General features: G+C 36.2%; 1 protein-coding gene across 5 annotated transcripts in view; it reads left to right on the plus strand.

Annotated features, from left to right (window-relative positions):
• The window catches only part of LOC148954082 (zeta-crystallin-like), a 101537-nt gene that overhangs the window by 13092 nt on the left and 67412 nt on the right, over positions 1 to 21033 (plus strand). For 4 of the 5 annotated variants that reach the window (XM_089085880.1, XM_089085883.1, XM_089085884.1 and 1 more), the window contains exons 2-4: positions 8917 to 8976; positions 10309 to 10573; positions 14216 to 14376. In XM_089085880.1, the coding sequence (XP_088942006.1) occupies positions 8975 to 8976; positions 10309 to 10573; positions 14216 to 14376 (428 nt within the window). In that variant the 5' untranslated portion in view covers positions 8917 to 8974. Of the gene's footprint in view, positions 1 to 7003; positions 7082 to 8916; positions 8977 to 10308; positions 10574 to 14215; positions 14377 to 21033 lie in introns of those variants that run through there. The other variant, XM_089085881.1, reaches the window with a different exon arrangement.

Raw genomic sequence — 21033 nt, forward strand, 5'->3', positions numbered from 1 at the left:
TGATCATTTATGAGAATCACCCAAAAAATAAATATGTATATATATATATATATATATATATAAATATATATATATATATATATATATATATATATATATATATATATATATATATATATATATATATATATTTAACATTAGCGCAACACAAAAAAAAGATAAGATTAGCCCAGATTTGCCCAATTGGGAAGAGGATTTTTTATTTTATTCTAGTATAAAAATATAGGCATTGCTGTAAGTTAGGCCCACTCAAAAGGAAACACTGTAAAATTCTATGAACAAGTTTAAAAAAAGATATTAAAATACTGACTTACATCATCCTTAAAATCGCTTCAACTATTTAGTCCCCCCCCCCTCTAATGGGCAAATATATAACCCCAATTATATGTTTCGCGTGTATTTTACCGTGTCTTGATTGTGTCGAGTAAAGTGAGGCGGTTTCAAGAATGATACTAGTAAGTATTTTAGGATTTTTAAAGTTATTTCCAGAGTTTTATAATGTTTCTCTTTTAGTGGGCCGAACTCTCCAGAACTTGACGGATATTTATTTTTACCTCAATACCATTCCAGGCGGTCAAGTTATCTTTTGCTTTAATTAATTAAAAAAAACTTTTTCCACAAAGTAATTTTTTCAAAGAAAAGTAAAGAACTCCATTAAACCAAAAATGAGCAAAAATAAAATCAAATAATCCACAAAGCGTGCAACTACTACAAATTAGCATCGATAAATAAATGAAACCCAAAACAAATAGAAAGTACAACAAATAACCGAGTCAAGCTCAAAACGAGCAGAAATTAACATGAGTAGGGCTCAAAACCCCTATGCCTTCCCAAGGCCAGAACATATTTTGCACTTAACTAAAAAGATATAAATGGTTTTACTTTTATAACTTTAATAAATCGAATAATATTAACGTTTTGATTACTAGATATCAGTATACGTATATTAAACTGACAATGCACATTCATTTGTACTTTTTTCATCACTAACCAGATTCTATTTCAGCATTGCCATACAGAGTAATACTTTTAGTCACTCTTTCTCTCACCATTACCGCGGGCTATGGTTTATTCAGGAGCATAGGTTTTTCACTTTTCACACTTTGATGGATTGGAAGGGAAATTGTTCAGATGCATAGACTGTAAGTGCAAAAAAGGTATAGGTCGTATACATTTCTTAAGTGCATAACAACTTCTTCTATTGCTATTAATAGCTCATCACAGAGCCAAACCACTTGACATCATCACTCCTCCTCTGCTCCAATCTGTCCAAAACTCCACTCTTTACTCCATCTCACTAACTTCCAATTGGTGGGTGTCAACAACTTATGTTTCTTATGACCCCTTCCCACCCCGTTCGAGGACGTCTCGAACGTTTTTCGTTTGAAACCAAACGTTTTTTGTTCGGTCTCTGGTCATTGGCCAATATGCTTGATTTTCAGCAGCCTATCCGTAAAACGTGTCCTAACCATCTTAGGTGTTCTTTGGTTACAATCATGGAAAGTGAGATCAAAGAAAATCTTTCGTATAGCTTATTGTTTGATATACGATCGTCATTTACCTAAAACCGTCCTTGAAGAATCATTGCTGTGGCTCCTATTCACTGTATATAAATAGTATACAGTAGAATCATTCCCTATCTCAACCATTATACAAAGCTGGACCGAAGACGTAATTGCTCCGGAGAGCTTATAAACATAAATAGCATTATACTTTTTCACGGGTAGACAAGTCAGATTTCTCTTGAACATGAAACTTGGCTATAGAGTGACTTTTGTCACTAATAATTGAAACTATAAAGAACAGAGGTCTGATTGCTTAATATACTGAGCATCACAATTTATACTTTTTATGCTAATTCCAAATGTTTGTTTTTCATTAGCTTTTAATTTCCGCTCCAAATTTATTAGCAGAAGATAATGTTGACTGTGAAATTTAATTTTCATCCGATTAAAATTTATTTCCTTCCTTGTGATATAATAGTGATTTCAGAGGCTTTGGTCTAAAAATTAAAAAAAATTTGTTCTATGATTCACAATCATGATAGTCAGTCCTTCACGATCAGATGGGTGTTTGATAGATTTACTCTAATTAAAATGCCGGTCACTTCAGGCTTTGACAGGTGTTGACAGAAGTCGAATATCATTACGGCAGCCAGATTTCGTGTTTCCGTTGATAAATATTTAATGGGCGAGTAATTTCATCAATGTTGTTTTAGATCAGAGTAGAAAATTCCAGTCTCCTACCGGTGAAGTCGTGATATAAATCAGACTACTACTGGTACTGACAAATTACTGCAGCACCAAGCCGCCTGAAGCTAACACAGCTACGCATGCTCCTCCTCCATCCCAATCTATTCAAAGCTCTACTCTTTACAACCTCCCAAGTAGTTTCAATTTCCCTTAAATCTTTCCTTACGACCTCGTCTCACTCCAATTGGGGATGGCCTGCTTTTTGTTTGACCCTAGATTGTTGGCAGACAAGGACGATCTTTGGCAATCTGTTGTCCTTCATCCATAGAAGATGTCCTAGCCATCTCAACCTTTCTTTCAGTATTGCCTTAGACACTATTTGAAGTACGGTTAGTCAGATGGGTACCGAATAAATCCGTCGACAATTTCTCTGGAAAATATCTAACAAATCCTCCTCCGTCTTCCGGAGTGCACATGTTTCAAAACCATACTTAACCACTGTCTTGACCACTGTCATCAATGTATCCTTCAATATTCTTATCTTGGTTATCAGACTTATCTTCTTTTTCTGCCACACTTATTTTTAACCGTGAAAAAAAAACCTGGTCTTTGTCTATTCTACTTTTAACATCTTCACCGCAACCACCCTCTTTGCTAATAATACCACCTACGTAAGTGAAGTTGTCCGCTTGATTGATCTTCTTGTTACCCAACATAACCTCGTTACCTTTACTAATTCCCAGTCTTAGCAACTTAGTCGTCTTAACTTTAATTTTCGAACCTATTTTTGCATCCTGAACTCTTAAAACCTCCAAAACGTCATTCATTTTGCGAATATTTTCATCTAGGAGTAATCAAAACACTTCTTTTGTCGTTTTACTATCTCTGCTTTAGTGTGACGTTCACCCTAGAGTCTGGCTTACTTCCATGCCTAAGTAAGTAGATGCTTAAGCATGAAAGTCTAGCTGAACCTGTAAGCCTTTTCCGGCGAGATTGTTGATCAACAATCTGTTCTGGTGAGACATTGTTGATCAACAACCGTCTTCTAGGGACCAAAAAAAGGTTTGGTTGGTAAACAATATGGATGAACACAACCCACAATTGAAACCATTGTTTTTTTCAGTTTTGTTGGGAAAAAAGCAATAAATTTGTCAGAAAGGTTTTGAACATATTCTTAACTTGATCTCTTGCATAAAATAAGACATTATAAGGTACTTTCTTTTAAATTACCTATCTCTTTTACTCCAAAGGGCAGTGAAGAAATCTTGTTGTGTTTTATAGAAAGTAGAAATGTTCATAATTTGATCAGACAATGAAAAGGTTTATAAATAGCGAAAACTACAGGAGTAAGCATGGTTTTGACTGAAAATAGTAAAATAATGTTCAATTGATTTTATTAATATTGTCATTCATTTTCCATAGTAATAACCCCACAATTGTTGATCAATAAATCTGTTCTTGCGATTGCTGATCAGCAACTTGTTCGCCAGAAAAGGCCTTATGTGTGAACGCCATTCTTTTCCATGATCATGTCGTATATTGTACTGTAATTCGTTTGATATGTGCAGTGATAATCAGATAATAAGAATTAGCAGTCATACTTTGCCTCGTCACATTAATCAGGGTTGCAGATAAAGAGAGAACCACAGCCCATAGTAACCAAAAGTTAAAGAAGCGTTTTGAAAAAAAAAACTGCCTAGTGAGAAAAATTTTTCCATCTGACACTGACTTAGGAATGGTAACTATTATTTGAGTTCATCTTAAAAGTAAAAGTTTATTGCGAAAAGAAATGTATGGTAATTTCGGAAAAAGCGTGACCCCCCCCTAAAATGCCGTCAGGTCGAAATAAAGATTGCATTATTAGAATCAGTATGGTTGAAAACTTTGAACAGGGGAATTACAGTCCCCCACGTTGAACAGCAAGAAAAGTCACTTTTTTAGATCGATAGCGCTGACGTGTCTCCTTTCTTCCAGGACTAGCGGGTTACCAGAACATCAAAGAGATATCTTTAATGGCTCATTTAAAAGTTAATTTCTCATACCTACGTGATCCTTATAAATTCCACTATCTGTGTGTGCCATATGGCACTAAAGATGGCACTTTGTGCCATTTCTCAAGGGGTAGGGCTAGTGGGTCACCAGAACATCGTAGACAGATGTTTAATAGCTCATACAAGTTATTGCTCATATATACTACTACTACTACTAACAATTCACCGCAGCACCAAGCCACCTGAGGCCAACACAGCTACGCACGCTCCTCCTCCAACCCAATCTATTCAAAGCCTCCCTTTTTACACCCGCCCACGAAGTTCCCATTTCCTTTAAATCTTTCTTTATGACACTCTCCCACTCCAGACGAGGACGACCTGCTTTCCGTTTAGCCCTAGACGGTTCTTTTCATCAATTCTACCAACCTTAAGTGCCATATAGCACTAAAACGGCACTTTTGGTGCCACTTCTTAAGTGTAAAAGCTTGGAAATGTAAAACGGTACAGTTGTAATAGTTATGGTCCGAAACACTTAACTAGAGGTTCACAACAAAAAACTCTCGTATCATCTCCCTCCCAGTCCCCTTAGTAATTTTCAAAAATCGTCTGCTCACCAGCAGGCTACTGCAACATTAACAGGGTTAGCATGCTACCATACCATCGTAGAGAGATGTTTAATGGCTAATTTAAAAACTGTTGCTCATATACATGTTTTTTTTTACAAATTCTACCATCTGTTAGACGTGACAGATTTCAGTGTTAACTATTCCGTCGGGAGAATTTGCTATGAAGTTTGTCTTTAATACGGTCAGTCAACGATGAGCTACGCAAAATTATTTTTAAGATATCGAATGCTCTTAACAGGAAGAAATTCATATTGAAATTCTCGATGACTTTTCTTCGACATCTCCCCTTCCCCCTCCCCTACTCCTGTTTGCGAAATTTCAGCTTCATCAAACATATTTTAATGTTCTCACTCTTTGCAATAAAAAGCTTAGTTAACTCAATGTTTTATAATAGCCAATTACAAATGTATTTGCTGAATAAGGTTCAATAACTATGCTTTTGGTGATAACATTACCCTCCATAGTCCCCGGGGAAGATGCTGTAGTTACGGAATTATGGTCCTAAATTCGACTATCTGTCGTCGTAGTTCTGTTAGTAGAGCGATAGAGTCTGGATCAGAATGTCACGGCACAAGTCCTTATCGGACATTTTTTTTTCTATCATGGTTGTGTGTCTTCTATATGATTAATTTTCTGATAATTCACTATTTTTGTAAATGTGATGCATTTATTTTTTGTATGGATAATAAACTTTTTGTTGTAAAGTGAAAGTTGTTCGTAACTGTCGAGGTTGTTTGGAGCATTCTCTAGGGATGTCATATCTCCCCTAGATCAGAAATGAAAAAAAAAATCTTTTTTTCAACTTAAAGTAAGGAGCGACATGAAAACTTAAAATGAACAGAAATAACTCCTTATATGAGGGAGATCCCTCCCCCCTCCCAAAAAAATTTCAGGACATTGTTGCTGCTACATTAAATTTAAATTAAAAACTGAAAAAGATTAATTAAAAACAACAAAGTTTTTCTAAGGAAAATAAAGAGCGAAGTTGAACCTCAAAACGAGCAAAACTTATTGTTTCACAATCTATCTAACATATATATATAAAAAAAAACAAGTACAAATAAACCAATTGATTATATTTCGCTGTGTTTGTAGGATTATAGAATACTAGCGCTTTACTGAAAATACAAAATCCAAGGATAAAAACACGAATTTTGATCTAGGAGTCAAAAGTGAGTACGTAGCCTGACAACAGCAAACTAATCTATGAAGCTTTTCATAGTCTTATACCAGCTGTGATACCAGTAACTTTCAGTATAGCCTACAATAAAATTACCTTAAAAACATAATCAGAAAAATAAAAAAAAATTTAATAGCCGCAAAGTCATTGCGCAGCATGATTTTGGATAATGGAATAATGGATTGATTTACCAGGTAACATTTTGGTATCACCCAATATAATACCAATAGTGAGTAATATACAATTTCAAATTGTAAGGAATACACTTAAGTGTTGCTCGAAATGAAGATCAAATAAGCCATAACATGAACTCTAGAAATTCGGTTATTTCTCTCTATACAACGGAGAATTTTAAGTTATGATACAAACTCTAAAGCTAGTCTATAATCCTAATACTATCAAGATGGCTTCACTTCGGACTTGTCTACAAACTAATCATGAAACGTACTTTTAATTCCAAAACAAGAGTTTTGATTTTAACCAAATCAGTCATTTGACTGATCCATTGGGCAGAAGTGATACCAAATTAAACGAAAAAACAAAAAAACAAAGCAACAGTCCTAAAATTCTATATTTATGTTGTAACAAGTGTCCTTAATCGGTTTGCTTTTACTGTACCAAAACTCCTATACTGTTTTGTGTTTTCAGTAAAGCTCTAGTTTTCTATAATTCTACAGACATAGCGAAATACGATTATTTGGCTTATTTGTACTAATTTTAACGAAGCATGTTAGATAGACTGTGCTATCTATGGTTCGTTTGATATCTAATAAAGACGCCACAATAAATTTCAAATCTACAAATACTTTAAGTTTAGGTAATAAAAAAAGGCTAATTTTTATAATTTTTGTAAAAAAAAAAAAAATGGAAAAAGGTACGTGCCAAAAGCATGATTGTTCTACAGAACCAGACATGTTTCTCTGATGCAAAGACTGGTTTTTTTGCCTTATAGCTTGACAATCTCTCCGTAATTAGAATTTTTCAATAATGCTGCCAAACTATTCTCTTAGTCTCTCTTAAAGATGAGTTGTTAAACGAAAAAAAATTGTAAAGCATTATTGAACCTTGGATAGTTTGGTTGTTTACTGTATGGTAATACAAGAAAATATTCTAAATGGTTCTCTTTATAAAACGTTTCCTTTAAAAGAAGGATCGGTGTTGCCAAACTTAACCCTAATTCTTTGAGAATCAGAACACCTTTTAAACCCACTTTTAGCCGTGAAAATACAGTCTTGTGATAAAATCCCATGGAAACAGTTGAAAAGGGCATAACTGGCTTGTTGATTATTGAAAATTAGAATTTTGGATAATGGAGCTCCTAAGAATTTGAACGTGAATAAATTTTTGCACTTACCATGACAAAATAGTAGCCAAAATCACTCACCTGCCTTGCGGTAGCGCTAGCGAGATTCTTTTTTATTTATTACAAACGCTTTGGGTAAAAATTTATTACAAGAAGTTTTGGTGAAGTTTTCAAGAGCGGCATTTTGCTACCTTGTAATTAGCGAAATCAAACTCAGAGATGAATCTAGGCTCAGAAATATACCGCAGTAAGACGTTTCTAAGCAATTATCTATAACATTTCCTTTTTCTAGTTAATTTTGGGTTTAAGTTTCTTTTTTTTCGGCTCTAGGATATATAGGATATAGGAAAATACCATTTGTGGGGTCTCATCGGGATTTTAAGATATATTAAGTTTTTTTTTTTTAGATTTAAGAAATAGCCTACAAGTCTTTAAACCTTTATAAATTAGGATTAAGTAAAGGTTTGAGGCTTGAAACGCTTTTCTTGCCCACCACTTGAGTTTTAGATCTATTTCCAAAGGTTATATATCTATTATGCAGATGCTGTCTAAGATCAAGTCCCTTTGGAAGGGAAGGGATGAAGGTAAATGCTTCAAAATGTCTTGCTGAGTCACTATTGAGAATCTTGATCCATTCCTAAAAGTTTCATTACCCAACTCAACCTCTTCCCAAGGAATGACAAGTTCCTACCTTGGACTGTTGTTTCAATCAAGCATACAAAACATGTCGGTTTGGTTAGTTCAAAAATCAAGATGCAATATTTTTTGTCTAAGCTATTTCTATACCCCCCCTCGACTAGACAATGCACGCTCGCTCAATCGGTTTTACGTGCTTTGCTTTGTCTTCTTCGGGGGTCAGCTGGTTAGACTATGTTTTATAAGTTTTATCTTCAACGTATTTCTTAACTTTTTTTTAAAGCGTGTTGTACCTCCTCCTAGATGTCAAAAGATAAGGGGTCTTGTACCTTTAATATCAGTGTTATGCCTTTTTTTTTTCATCTGTAATTCTTGATTAAAAGAAAAGTCATAAATTAAAAATTATTCTTTTATAGCAATCAAAAACCCAAAATGAATTTGTTTTTGTTGCAAAATTTATATTGTATAGCACGTTGCCTTTTGAATTACCCACCCTGTTGTCAGTCATTCTAGGGGTGGGGGGTCAACCGGGTGTGCTGCCCTGAGTGCTGCACCTTGGGGGGCTGCTGGAGGGTTTCCCACTTTGATCAATTTTTTCACATTGATTCTGCTTTTTTTTTTGCTTATATTGGAGTTGGGAGGGAGGGTGTTGTAATTAATTTTGCCCCGGGCACCACCAACCCTGCGAACAGCTCTGCCTGTCGTGTATTTATTCACGGGAGCTCTGCTATGGAGATTAAGCTAGCAGACACTCAAGGCCGTACCCAGGATTTTTTTTTCGGAGGGGATTTTACATATTTTGCGGGGGGGGGGCTACACAAAAAAAGCATACAAATTTTTTTTTTATATCCATTTTTGTTACATTTTTACGAGCCAGACGAACATTTCGGGGGGGGGGGTTCAAACCGCCCTGACCCCCCTCTCCCCCTCTGGGTACGGCATTGAAGACACTTGTTGACTTTGTTACTTATTTATGATTTTATTTCAGCCCCTTCGTCGACAAACAATTGGGACAGAAAGATTACAGCACGAAAGGATCCATAAAAATGTAAGTATTTATTGCAGCAATTATTATACTTCTACTACTGCTACTAATACCCACTAATTACAGTATTAAGCAGCCTGAGGCCAAAGTAATTTCACATACTCCTTCACACGACATTTTCAAAGCCACACTTTTTACCCCCCCCCCCCCCAATGCAGTTTTAATCCTTTAAAACCATTCTTGTGACCTCTTGCCACCTTATTTGGACACAGCCTACTTTTTGTTTGACCCCAGAGTGGTTGGAAAAAGCAAAATGTTTCACAATCAGCCATTGTATATCAGAAAAACATGGCCTAGCCTAGTCTTTTGCTGTACGATATGAAAAACTCAACAGTAGAGCCACCTAGGCCATGGTTACAGAACACAGAAACAAAAGGAAAGCATCAACAAAAAAGCAGCAGAACAATAGCTCTGCCACCTTTATGCATATCCTATCTTTTCCAATTCATCTTCCCATGCAATCCTGCCGATCCTCTTTTTTTCCAAAGCAAACTCAGTGGTGCATCAACAGACGGATTTGCTTCTTCGCATGCCTAATACTACCTATATTATTCCTATATTATCTTTTTGTGGATTTGTCTCCTTGCCCAGTTTTTCTAATTTCAAGAAGAAAAATTCAAATGACCTTATTTTTTGCCGACCCCTTCCCCCTACAGAAAACGGAAAACCCCTAAGTAAATAGGCTAAATCATGCTCATACACGTTGACTAAATTTGTAACTAGACGGCTGATGACTTATGGTCGACATTTAAATAGATAAATTATGCTCGTACGTGTGGTGGATTAATGGTTAAGGGCTGATACGTCGAGTAAATGGTTAAAATATCCTCGCAAGTGTGGATTAAATTTGCAAATAGATAGTTCATAGCTGATTTATAAGTGGATGAATTGCACTCCTATGCGTAGGCTAAATTTGTAACGAGATGGCTTCTGGCTAAAGGCTAATATGTAAATGCAGAAATTATACTCGTGTGCATCGGCTAATGGTTGATATATAAATTGATAATTTATACTCATGCCTGTGGACTAATGTCTAATGGTTCGTTTAATCTTTCTATCAGGTCTTCCAAAATTCGAAGCATAATGAAAGCTGTATATTTTAACAAATGTGGTAGACCCAGCGTTTTTCGGCCCCAATTGGGACGACAGAAACAGGTTTTTTTCACTAATTGTGCTAACGTTTAATCTTTCTACAAGTACTTCTAGGATTTCAGGCATAATGAAAGTTATTCGCTTTAATGAATTTGGTGGCCCCAGTGTCTTTTGGCCCCCAATCAGGACTACAGAAACATTCGTTTTTGTTTTTATTGCACTAACGTTCAATCTTTCCACCAGGACTTCTAAAATTCCAAGCGTAATGAAAGCTGTTCGTGTGAACGAATTTGGTGGTCCCAATGTGCTAAGAGTTGAAACAGATGTACCAGTACCGAAACACACAGAAACGCAAGTAGTCATCAAGGTCGGATCTGCTGGCGTAAACCCTGTTGACACTTATATACGAATGGGCTTATTTGCAAACTTGCCACCTTTACCTTATATCCCTGGAAGAGATGGGGCTGGAAGAGTTGTTGAAGTCGGTTCAAAAGTTCAAACATTAAAGGTATTTTAAACAATGAAACTAGTCACTTATTCGTCTATAGGTTAAAGTACACGTGTAGTTCACTCCTGTTAGAATCTGACTACTAAAAAGGTGCTGCGTTTAATAGTTTAAGTCAGTTGGTTGTGGCTGAAATGTTTTTAGGAGAGGCAGCTTTGGACTTACTTACCCAAGACCTCTAGGTTCTCACAATTTACTTAAAAATATTCAATTTTTTTCATATAATTACTCTATTAATTTGATCGAGTTTGCTGCCTCAAAAGCAATTCCTGCGGTCGTGCGTGTGAAACTCAGCTGAATCTTTACTAGTTTTAGAATTTAATTTGATAGATAGAAAACATATAAAAAAGAGGAAATTACTTTATCGTGTTTTAATTATATGATGTTTTTCTTTCAGGAGATGGTAGATCACTTTTTTTCAGAAATATACGAGATAACTTTAGCTAAATCACTTTCTTTGATTGTTCAATAATTGCATTAGAGAATTCTTGCTTGCACAGTTCAATTCTATCTATTAGTTCGAATATGGTTACATCCTAAGCTTCCAGCACTCAAGGCTTGATGAAGATAAGGGAGGCGGCCGGCTAGAATTTTCTGTCGACATTTGAACTAAACATCGCTGAAGTTTACTAGAAATCCGTTATCGAGCGATAGAGAGGCATAAAAATTGATGAATTTAATTCATACAAAAGTAATATAAACATAAAAAACAGGCATCTCTAAGGGTACCATATAACAATAATGACAATTTAATTTCCAGCTGGGATACACTAGAAACTAGCTTAAACTCAACTTAAGAGAATTTTACGTGCTGTGTCAAAATGAAACTACCTTATTCAATAAAGTAACGAGTTATTTCAGTTTGTCATTTAAATTACAGAAAAAATTGTTCATAACTGGACAAATGTAGAGGGCAGGTATTCATTCCTGAGTATCCCTGAATATCTGCATTCTATAATATTTTTATAACGTAATTTGTTTGTGTGTATATATTTTCAATTTAACCATCCCCGTTCAAAAGGTAGTTTATTGGGCTACTTCAAGGGGGTCTGCTACGTATTTTCTAACTAGATGTAAAAAAAAATGTTTATTATCAGCATAACTTCTAATTGTGATTGGAACTTAATTCCAAAAATTTTGGTCCAGTATGAGGCAAGCTAAACCCTGATCGTATTGCTAGCTTCTCAGATATTAAGTAAAATATCCTTTGATGACCAATTCAACCAAAATTTATATTCCTTGTGGAACATGAGATTTTGTAACAAACTTACAGACGAAATTTATCTTTTAAAAACAATCTATTAAATGATAGTGAACCCCCACAATACGATGAAACATCAAAACTTTGTGTTGAAAACATAAATACCCACAACTGCCAAAGGGAATATTGTATCAGAATACTTAAACGGGTGGATCACAAAATGTTCTAAAAAGGAGGCATTTATAAGACTTAACGTATAGAGCCCGCGCATTACCAAAATCCATAATAGATGGCTCTCTGCTTCCCCTCCATAAAGAAACAATGCATGACAGTCAATTCTGTAGTGCTACTTGTCGTTAAAAACAATAACGTTTTTGAATATATACTATATTGAAAGTTTTGCCGAATACTTGGTTATATGTAAAATTCTTATTCAATTCTTGTCTTATTATTTGTAATTCGTGTTTATAATTCTTTTGCGCCCACAGTCTTTTTAAGGGCGATCCCTTTGACACCACCTTAGCTGCAGATTTGCTTACTCAGAAGCTATAACCCTGGACGGATGCGTACCGAACTGGTGCTAATTAACTGCACACTTATATATTCGCCGCCAGGCCCAGGCACGGCTACGTGGCAGGCTTTTTATAGATTGATTCTTATTGTTGCTTGTCTTCTAACCGCAGACAATGTGAACTTCTTTGCTTGTCTTCTAATCGCAACAATGTGAACTTCTTGAAGTAATAGCACCATCATAGCTTCGCTACAGCCACTATGGGAAAAATGCGAATTTTTCCTTAAAGTTGTGATATATTTAAATCGTTTGTGTGGTCAGAAATGTTAATATGCCAGCTTTAAGAAAAAAAACTATGTAGCCGAATTCGACGCGGCAGGCTTGTATATATTGATTCTCACTGTCGCTTGTCTTCTAACTGCAAACGGCTGTGAGGTAGATTAAAAGTGGCGTATGTCTCTTTTTTACCATCATGACGGTACCGGATAAGACAAGTCTGACTGCACCATTCGATTCCTCGTGCTTAGTTTACCCACGACACATACATAACACATTTTCAACCAAAACGGCATATGTCGCACTTTTAATTATCGCAGCCGAGCTAGGAATATTAGTGAAAATGCTTTGTGTTTAATATAGAGGAGAAGGACCTTATACAAGAATTAAATTTAAAAAAACAAGTTTTTTCAACTGAAAGTAAGAAGCAAGATTAAAACTTAAAGCGAACAGAAATTATTACGTATATGAGGGAGGTCTCCTCCTCGGCAATACCTCCCTCTTTACGCTAAAATTCGAATTTTATCCCAATTATGTAAGAGTGACTCCTAAATCACAAAGGCCGTTTAATTAGAATAAAAAGATCTTTTAAAAGTACTAACAAAAACTTTAGCGTTAGCCTTTTTTTAAAAAGAGGCTAGGAATAAGTGAAGATTAAAAGCTGACGCTAGTTAACCAAAAGATACATCAAGTGGACAGTTTCACTTACCTTGGCAATATTATAAGTAAAGACTGTGGCTGCAGTGTAGATGTTAAAAGTTAGAATAGCCAAGGCCCAGGGTTTGTTCAAAGTTGAAAAAAAATGGAAGATAAGTCTGTGAAGTTATTTTTGAATATTAGAATATTCAAAGCTACAGTCAAACATGGTTCTGAACCATGGGTGCTCGGAAACAAGGAGGCAGATTTGCTAGATGTTTTCCAGAGAAATTGTGTTCGGATTGTTTTAAGTACCTGACTGACCGTATTTCAAACAGTAGGCCGTGCGAAAAGTGTCATTCAATCCCGCCTTCTAAGGCTATAATGAGAGAAAGGTTGATATAGCTAGGGCACGTTCTGCGGATGAAGGATGACAGATTGTCAAAGATTGTCCTTGTCGGTCAATTGTCTAGGGCTAAAGGGAAAGCAGGTCATCTACGGTTGGGGTGGTAGGATGTCGCAAGAAAAGATTAAGGGAAATGGGAACTACGTGGGAGGGTGTAAAAAGGGAGGCTTTGAATAAATTAGGATGGAGGAGGAGCGTGCTTTGCTGTGTTGGCCTCAGGTGGCTTGGTGCTGCGGTGAGTTCTTAGTAGTTGTAGAAATAGTTATATTTTGAGCTGACAAGGATTAATTTAGCACTATTGCTTTATTTACAGTGGTAATGATTTCAATGGGTAATAGTCCATTTACAGTTCTTGCTGTATTTTCAGGGGGTAATGATTAATTGATCGATCTTGCTATATTTTCAGGGGGCAATGATTAATTTTCTTCTCATGGTGTATTCTCAGCAGGTAATATTAACTTACCATTCTTGCTATTTTCAGCAGATAATGGTTAATTTACCGTAATTTCTATATTTTCAGTCGTTAATGATTTCAACGAGTAATGATTAGATTACAGCTCTTGCTCAACTTTCAGCGGATAATGATTAATTTTACCCCTCTTATCATGTTTTCAGGCGGGTGATCGTGTGTTCTTTAGCGGTGCATCTGGATCTTATGCCGAATATGTCTCATGCGAAGCCCACAGTGTGTTCCCTCTGTCCAATCGGCTTTCATTTTCACAAGGGGCTGCTCTTGGAGTGCCTTACTTCACAGCGTACCGAGCACTTTTTATCAAGTAAGTGTAAACTAGGAAGTATTTGAGGGGCCAATCGCTCTCATAAATCATGTACACCTGGTGGCGCGTGCCAATCGTAACTAGACTGTATCAAGTAATTTGGGAACTTTGACAAGCGTGGTGGAACTTTACCAAGTGTTGCGGAACTGTGTGGAACGGACGGCGCTCCGAGATGTACGCCAGGCTTAGGGAAGTCAGTGTCCCCTCGGAAATATTATTTTTGTTATCAGATATGCAATTTCGCATCGTTTAAATGTACAAAAAAATTGTGTTAGTATTATTTGTAACCTCCAATTCTTAAATGTATGTGTTGGATTAACGACGCTTCTTGACAACTAAGGTCCTTGCGTCGGCCCTTCACTGTGTTCCCATGTTGAGATCAAACCCACTTCGCCACCAAAGGGTCTTTTGAATGCAGACTAAAATCAATCGAACTGTTTTAAAACATGATTATCTTAAAGAAAGGGTAGTCAAAGAACTAGAAAAATACTAACCTTTTTGAAACCATATTTCTGTTGTCAATTTTAATAGCATGGAAAGAGAATACAGAAGAAGGTTGTATAAAGTTCACAAGAAGTAAACTTAATAAAGTTCACAAGAAGTAAACATACAAAAAGGGCTAATCAAAAATTTTTATTAACCAATAGTATACTAAGTTTTACAAGAGATTAAAATTCCTTCATTTCAAAGATTTTCACTGGCGGGATTGAAGTATATTACGATGCAGACCAGACAACTGTTTCGCTGTTGGAAAATGTTTATTTCCGCGATCTAACTAAACCATGAGAGCACCTACAGGGCATGAGGGTGAGGATATGATTTTCATACAATTCGTGCCAACAGGTGTTTTTCAGGGTAGTGAACGTAGTCAACAAGTATCACAGTCGCTTTGAAATGAAACCCAAAAGTATCGCTATTTTGGATCAGTGCGCTTGCGCCGTGTCAATCCGTATGTGGGTAAAAATTGCATAAATAAAAGATACTTATTTTAATAAGCCTATAGCTTTCTTTAGTGTTTGTTGACCTAATCCTTAAAAACAAGGTGGCAAACGTGGTCCACAAGTCACAATTGCGCAACACCCAAGAATCGCTATTGGATCAGTGCGCTTGCGCACTGTCAATGCGCATGTGATTAATGGTGGGTATTACAATCTGTGCCAGAAAAGCCGAATTCAAACCAGAAGGATTGCAAAATGGACTTTGATTACATGAAGATGATCGCGTGACATCACTTGCGACAAATCAGAAGTTTTTTTCCACTGACGTAAAAGGTCTTGAAAGGGAAAGGTATATTTTATGCCTTTAGTCAAAACGGCTCTGACAAACAGTGAAAACCACCGTTTATTCAGCCAAACCAGAATTTTATGATCCTTTTGGTTCGAATTTGACACTTCTGGTCCTGCTTTTAATACCCATTATACATGCACATGCGCATCGACGGTGCACAGGCTCAGTGTTTCTAAAAAATGATGCTTGGGTGTTACGCAAATGTGACTTGTGAACCATGTTCACGACTTTGTTTTTTAAGGATTAGGACAAGAAACTTGAAAGAAAACTATAAGCTTAATAAAATAAGTATCTTTTATTTATGTAGTTTTTATACGAGAGTCAGAATAAAGTGTCCAGGATTTTCATGGGAATAGTTTAATGAAATATAACGTTAGCAAATTAGAGTCTTAAAGTTCCAGCTTTTTGCATTTCACATTGACATTTTTCTACTCAATTTTGGGAATGAATTTTTTATTTTTTAAATAAGGATATTTTTTGAATGATTTAAACAAAAAAAGATCTAAAAAATTAGAGTAATTTTATAACCAAAATGCGTATAATGTGTATTTAAATAATTTTATAGGAAAGTGGAAATATACTGAGTGAGTGAAAGTGAGTGAAAGTGAGTGAGTGAGTCATTAAGTAAGTTTTCGTGGTTTTAACGGTAATAGTTTACCCTGCAACGATTTAGATAGGAATAAAATCTTAGAATGTTAAAGTATTAAAAAGCATAAGATGTCATGTTTACATAGCTATACACGAGAAAAATATGGGATTTTCATAATTGTTTCTAGGAAATAGGAAATGAAATTCTGGTAAAGCTTTAAAAAAAGATTAGAAAATAAACTTTAATTTTAAAAGGTTAAGAAAGATTAAAAAGTCTATTGTTACATTTAGTATTCATATACTTTTACAGGGGGTTTCAAAGTTTGTCGACACAGCAAAAATTATACAAAATTACAGTGCCGATTTTGTATCATATTAATTAAAAAAACTTTTTCCACAAAAACCCCTATGCCTTCCCAAGGCCAGAACATAATTTGTACTTTAATGAAAAAATATAATTGTTTTTAATTTTATAACTTTAATAAATCAAATAATATTAACATTTTGATTACTAAATCTCAGTATATGTATATTAAACTGACAATGTACATTCATTTGTATTTTTTCAGTAAAGTGTAAATTTTGTTCTGGCCTTCGGAAGGCATAGGGGATTTGCGCCCAACTTATGTTAATTTCTAATCGTTTTGAGTTTGACTCGGTTAAATATTGTAATTTCTGTTTGTTTTGGGTTTCATTTATTTATTGATGCTGATTTGTGGTAGTTTCACGCTGGGTAGATTATTTGATTTTATTTTTACTCATTTTTTGTTTATTGGAGTTCTTTACTTTTCTTTGAACAACTTATTTTGTGGAAATTTTTTTTTAATTAATTTCTGTTCGTTTTATATTGACATAGTCTTTTAAGGGAAAAAGAAAATAATACTTTAAACCTTTTCGTTTTTTAAGACTTTATAGTTTGGCCCGCTATTTGTATACTGGAGAAAAACTTTCAGCAATTTTTAACAACATACACCCTTTTAAAAATCTGGAGACAAATAGTACTGTTTAATTTAGTTTCATACCTCTTCTAGTCGACCTGAAATGGAAAACTTGATATCATTCGCAAAAAAAATCTGTTTACTTCCTTTGATAGCTTGGATTCTATTTTCAATCGAATGAGCCCTTTTCGAAGTTCCCACGACAACTCCTTCGATACGAAGTGCCCTGGTCTAAACAACAACAACAACAAAAAGTAGTACATTATACCTACTTCGATCTTTACCATAAAAATGTCAAGCCTTCCAATCACTTTCGACTATTAAAAAGGGCACTAGGCCTTTCAATTTCCAATTGAATGAGCCCTTTTGGAAACGACAACGATTTCTATAAACACCTTATATGCCACCAGGGCATAAATTATAACCCTTACCCTAAGGTTTGTTAGGGTGGTTGTCATCCTCTAAGACCGAATTTCCAGAACTTTCAACTACGTTAAAGAAAATGGCTATCTCAAAATTTTAATTGGATGTGTTTGGGGAAATGGTGGGCGTGAGAGGGGGGTTAGTCGCTCTCCAATCACTTTCAACTATTAAAAATGGCCCTAGCCCTTTCAATTTCCAATCAAATGAGCCCTTTTGAAGTTTCTACGACAAAATTTTCAATAAAAGTCTTATATGCCCCTAGGACATAACTTACACCCCTTGCCCTGAGTGCTGGGGGGGGGGTGTCATTCTCAAAGACCTAATTTATAGAATTTTCTATTACGTTGAAAAAAATGGCTATCTGAAAATTTTGATTGGATGTGTTTGGAGGAATGGTGGGCGTGAGAGGGGGTTAGTTACCCTCCAATCACTTTTGACTATTACAAAGGGCGCTAGCCCTCTCAATTTCGAATTGAATGAGCCCCTTTTGAAGTTTTACGACAACTCTATCTATAAAAACCTTATATGTCCCCAGGGCAGAACTTACAACCTTTGCCCTAGGGGCTCTGGGGGGTTTGTCATCCTTAAATACATAATTTCCAGAACTTTCAACTACGTTGAACATAATGGCTATCAAGACTTTGATTGAATGTTTTTGGGGAAATGGTGGGCGTAAGAGGGGGCTTAATTACTCTCCACTCACTTTCGACTATTACAAAGGGCAATTTCAATTTCCAATCAAATGAGCCCTTTTCGAAATTTCTATAACAACTTTCTATAAAAACTTTATATGCCCACGTGAAATAACTTACAACCCTTGTGCTGAGGGCTCTGAGGAGGCTATAATCCTTAAAGACTTAATTTTCAGAACTTTCAACTACATTGGAAAAAATGGATATCTCAAAATTTTTATCGTGTTGGTCCAAGGAAATGGTGGGTGTGAAAGGGGCGTTAGTCGTTATCAGAACACTTTGAACTGTTAAAAAGGGGACTAGCCCTTTTAATTTCAATTCGAATAAGCCTTTTTGAAGTTTCTACGCTTCAATAAAAACCTTAAAAGCTCCCAGGGCATAACTTACAACCCTTGCCCTCAGGGCTGTGAGGGGGGAGGGGTTGTCATCCTCTAAGACTTAATTTCCGAAACTTTCAACTACGTTGAATAAAATGGCTATCTAAAATATTGATTGGATGTGTTTGGAGAAAAGATGGGCGCGAGAGGGTGGTTATTTACCTTCAAATCACTTGTGACTATTAAAAAGGGCACTAGCCCTTTGAATATCCAAACGAATGAGCCCTTTTTCAAGTTTCTACGACAAAGATTTCAATAGAAACTTTGTAGGCCCTCAGGGTATAACTTATAACGCTTCCACTGATGGCGTTGGCGAAGTGTCTTCTTCAAAAATATATTTTCGATTCTGATATTCACTTTGTTGGACAAAATGACTTTCTTAAAATTTTGATTGGATGCGTTTGGGGGAATGGTGGGCGTGGGGGGGGGGCTAGTTGCCCTCCAATCACTTTCGACTATTAAAAAGAGCACTAGCCCTTTGAATTTCCAATCAAATGAGCTTTTTTTGAAGTGTCTACGACAACGCCTTCTTTAAAAACCTTATATACACCCAGGGCATAATCTAAAACCCTTGCCCTGAGAGCTCTGGGGGGGTGTCCTCCACAAAAATATTTTTTCAATCTGGAAATCAACTACGCTTTACAAAATGTCTATAACAAATTTTTTATGGTTTGTGTTTGGGGAAATGATGGGGGTGGGGGGGGGGCTAGTTGCCCTCCAATCACTTTTGACTATTAAAAAGGGCACTAGCCCTTTGAATTTCCAATCGAGTGAGCCTTTTTTGAAGTTTTTAAGACAACGCCTTCTATAAAAACCTTCTATATCCCCAGGGCATAACTTATAACCCTTGCCCTGAGGATTGCGGGGCAGTGTTCTCCTCAAAAAATATTTTCTATCTGGAAATCAACTACGCTGAATATATTGGCTATCTCAAAATTTTGATTGGATGTGTTTGGGGAAATGATGGGCGTGGGGGGGGGCTAATTGCCCTCCATTCACTTTCAACTATTAAAAAGGGCATTAGCCCTTTGAATTTCCAATCGAGTGAGCCTTTTTTGAAGTTTCTACGACAACGCCTTCTATAAAAACCTTATATATCCCCAGGGCATAACTTATAACCCTTGCCCTGAGGATTGCGGGGCAGTGTCCTCCTCAAAAACATATTTTCTATCTGGAAATCAACTACGCTGAATAAAATGGCTATCTCAAAATTTTGATTGGATGTGTTAGGGGGACTGATAGGCGTAGGGGGGGGGGTAGATTCCCTCCAAACACTTTCCACTATTAAAAAGGGCACTAGCCCTTCAAATTTCCAATCGAATGGGCCTTTTTTGAATTTTCAACGACAACGCCTTCTATAAAAACCTTATATGCCCCCAGGGCATAACTTAAAACCCTTGCCCCGAGGGTTGTGGAGGAGTGTCCTCCTCAAAAACATATTTTCTATCTGGAAATCAACTACGCTGAACAAAATGACTATATGAAAATTTTGATTAGATATGTTTGGGGGAATGATGGGCGTGGGGGGGGGGGCTAGTTGCCCTCCAATCACTTTTGACTATTAAAAAGGGCACTAGCGACTCCAATTTCCAATCGAATGAACCCTTTTCGAAGTTTCTATGACAACTCCTTCGATACGAAGTGCCCGGGTATGGGAAAAAAAACACATTGTGCCCACATCGTTCTTTACTTAGGCAGCGCGCTAGCGCTGCCTAAGTAATTTTAATTTGTAATTTGTAAAAAGTAATTTTTTGCGTTGAACACCTTTCATGGTTGCAGCGGCAGCTGCAACCTAGCAAAGAGCAAACCACAGCCCAGAGTGATCAAAAGCTGAAAAACGCAGTTTTCAAAATAACTGCCTAGTGAGAAAAAATTGCCATCTGACACTGAATCAGGAATGATAACTATTGTTTCGGTTAATCTTAAAAGTAAAAGTTTATTGTGAAAAGAACTTTATGGTGATCTCGAAAAAGAGACTGAAACCCCTTGAAAATAGCGTCAAATCGAAATAAAAAGTGCACCGTTGGAATCAGCATAATCCAAAACCATTTGAAGGATAATTACAGCCTCCCACCTTGAACACCAAGGAAAATTACTTTTTTGCATGGGTAGAACTGATGTGTCTCCTTTTTTTTCACCAGGGCTAGCGAATGACCAGAACATCATAGAGAGATGTTTTAAGGCTCATTGAATGGAAATTAAATTTGCTAGTGCCCTGTTTGAGTGACCAAAAAGATTGGAGGGCAGATAGCCCCCCCCTCTCCCTACAGGCCCCCTCCCTCCAAAATAGTCTTATAAAAATTATGAGATAGCCATTTCGTTTAACGTAGTTCAAAAGTCCAATATATATGG

Source organism: Artemia sp. Qi Xiang Cuo, chromosome 3 (assembly GCF_049724085.1).
Source record: "Artemia sp. Qi Xiang Cuo chromosome 3, ASM4972408v1, whole genome shotgun sequence".
In the NCBI taxonomy this organism is placed as follows: Eukaryota; Metazoa; Arthropoda; class Branchiopoda; order Anostraca; family Artemiidae; genus Artemia; species Artemia sp. Qi Xiang Cuo.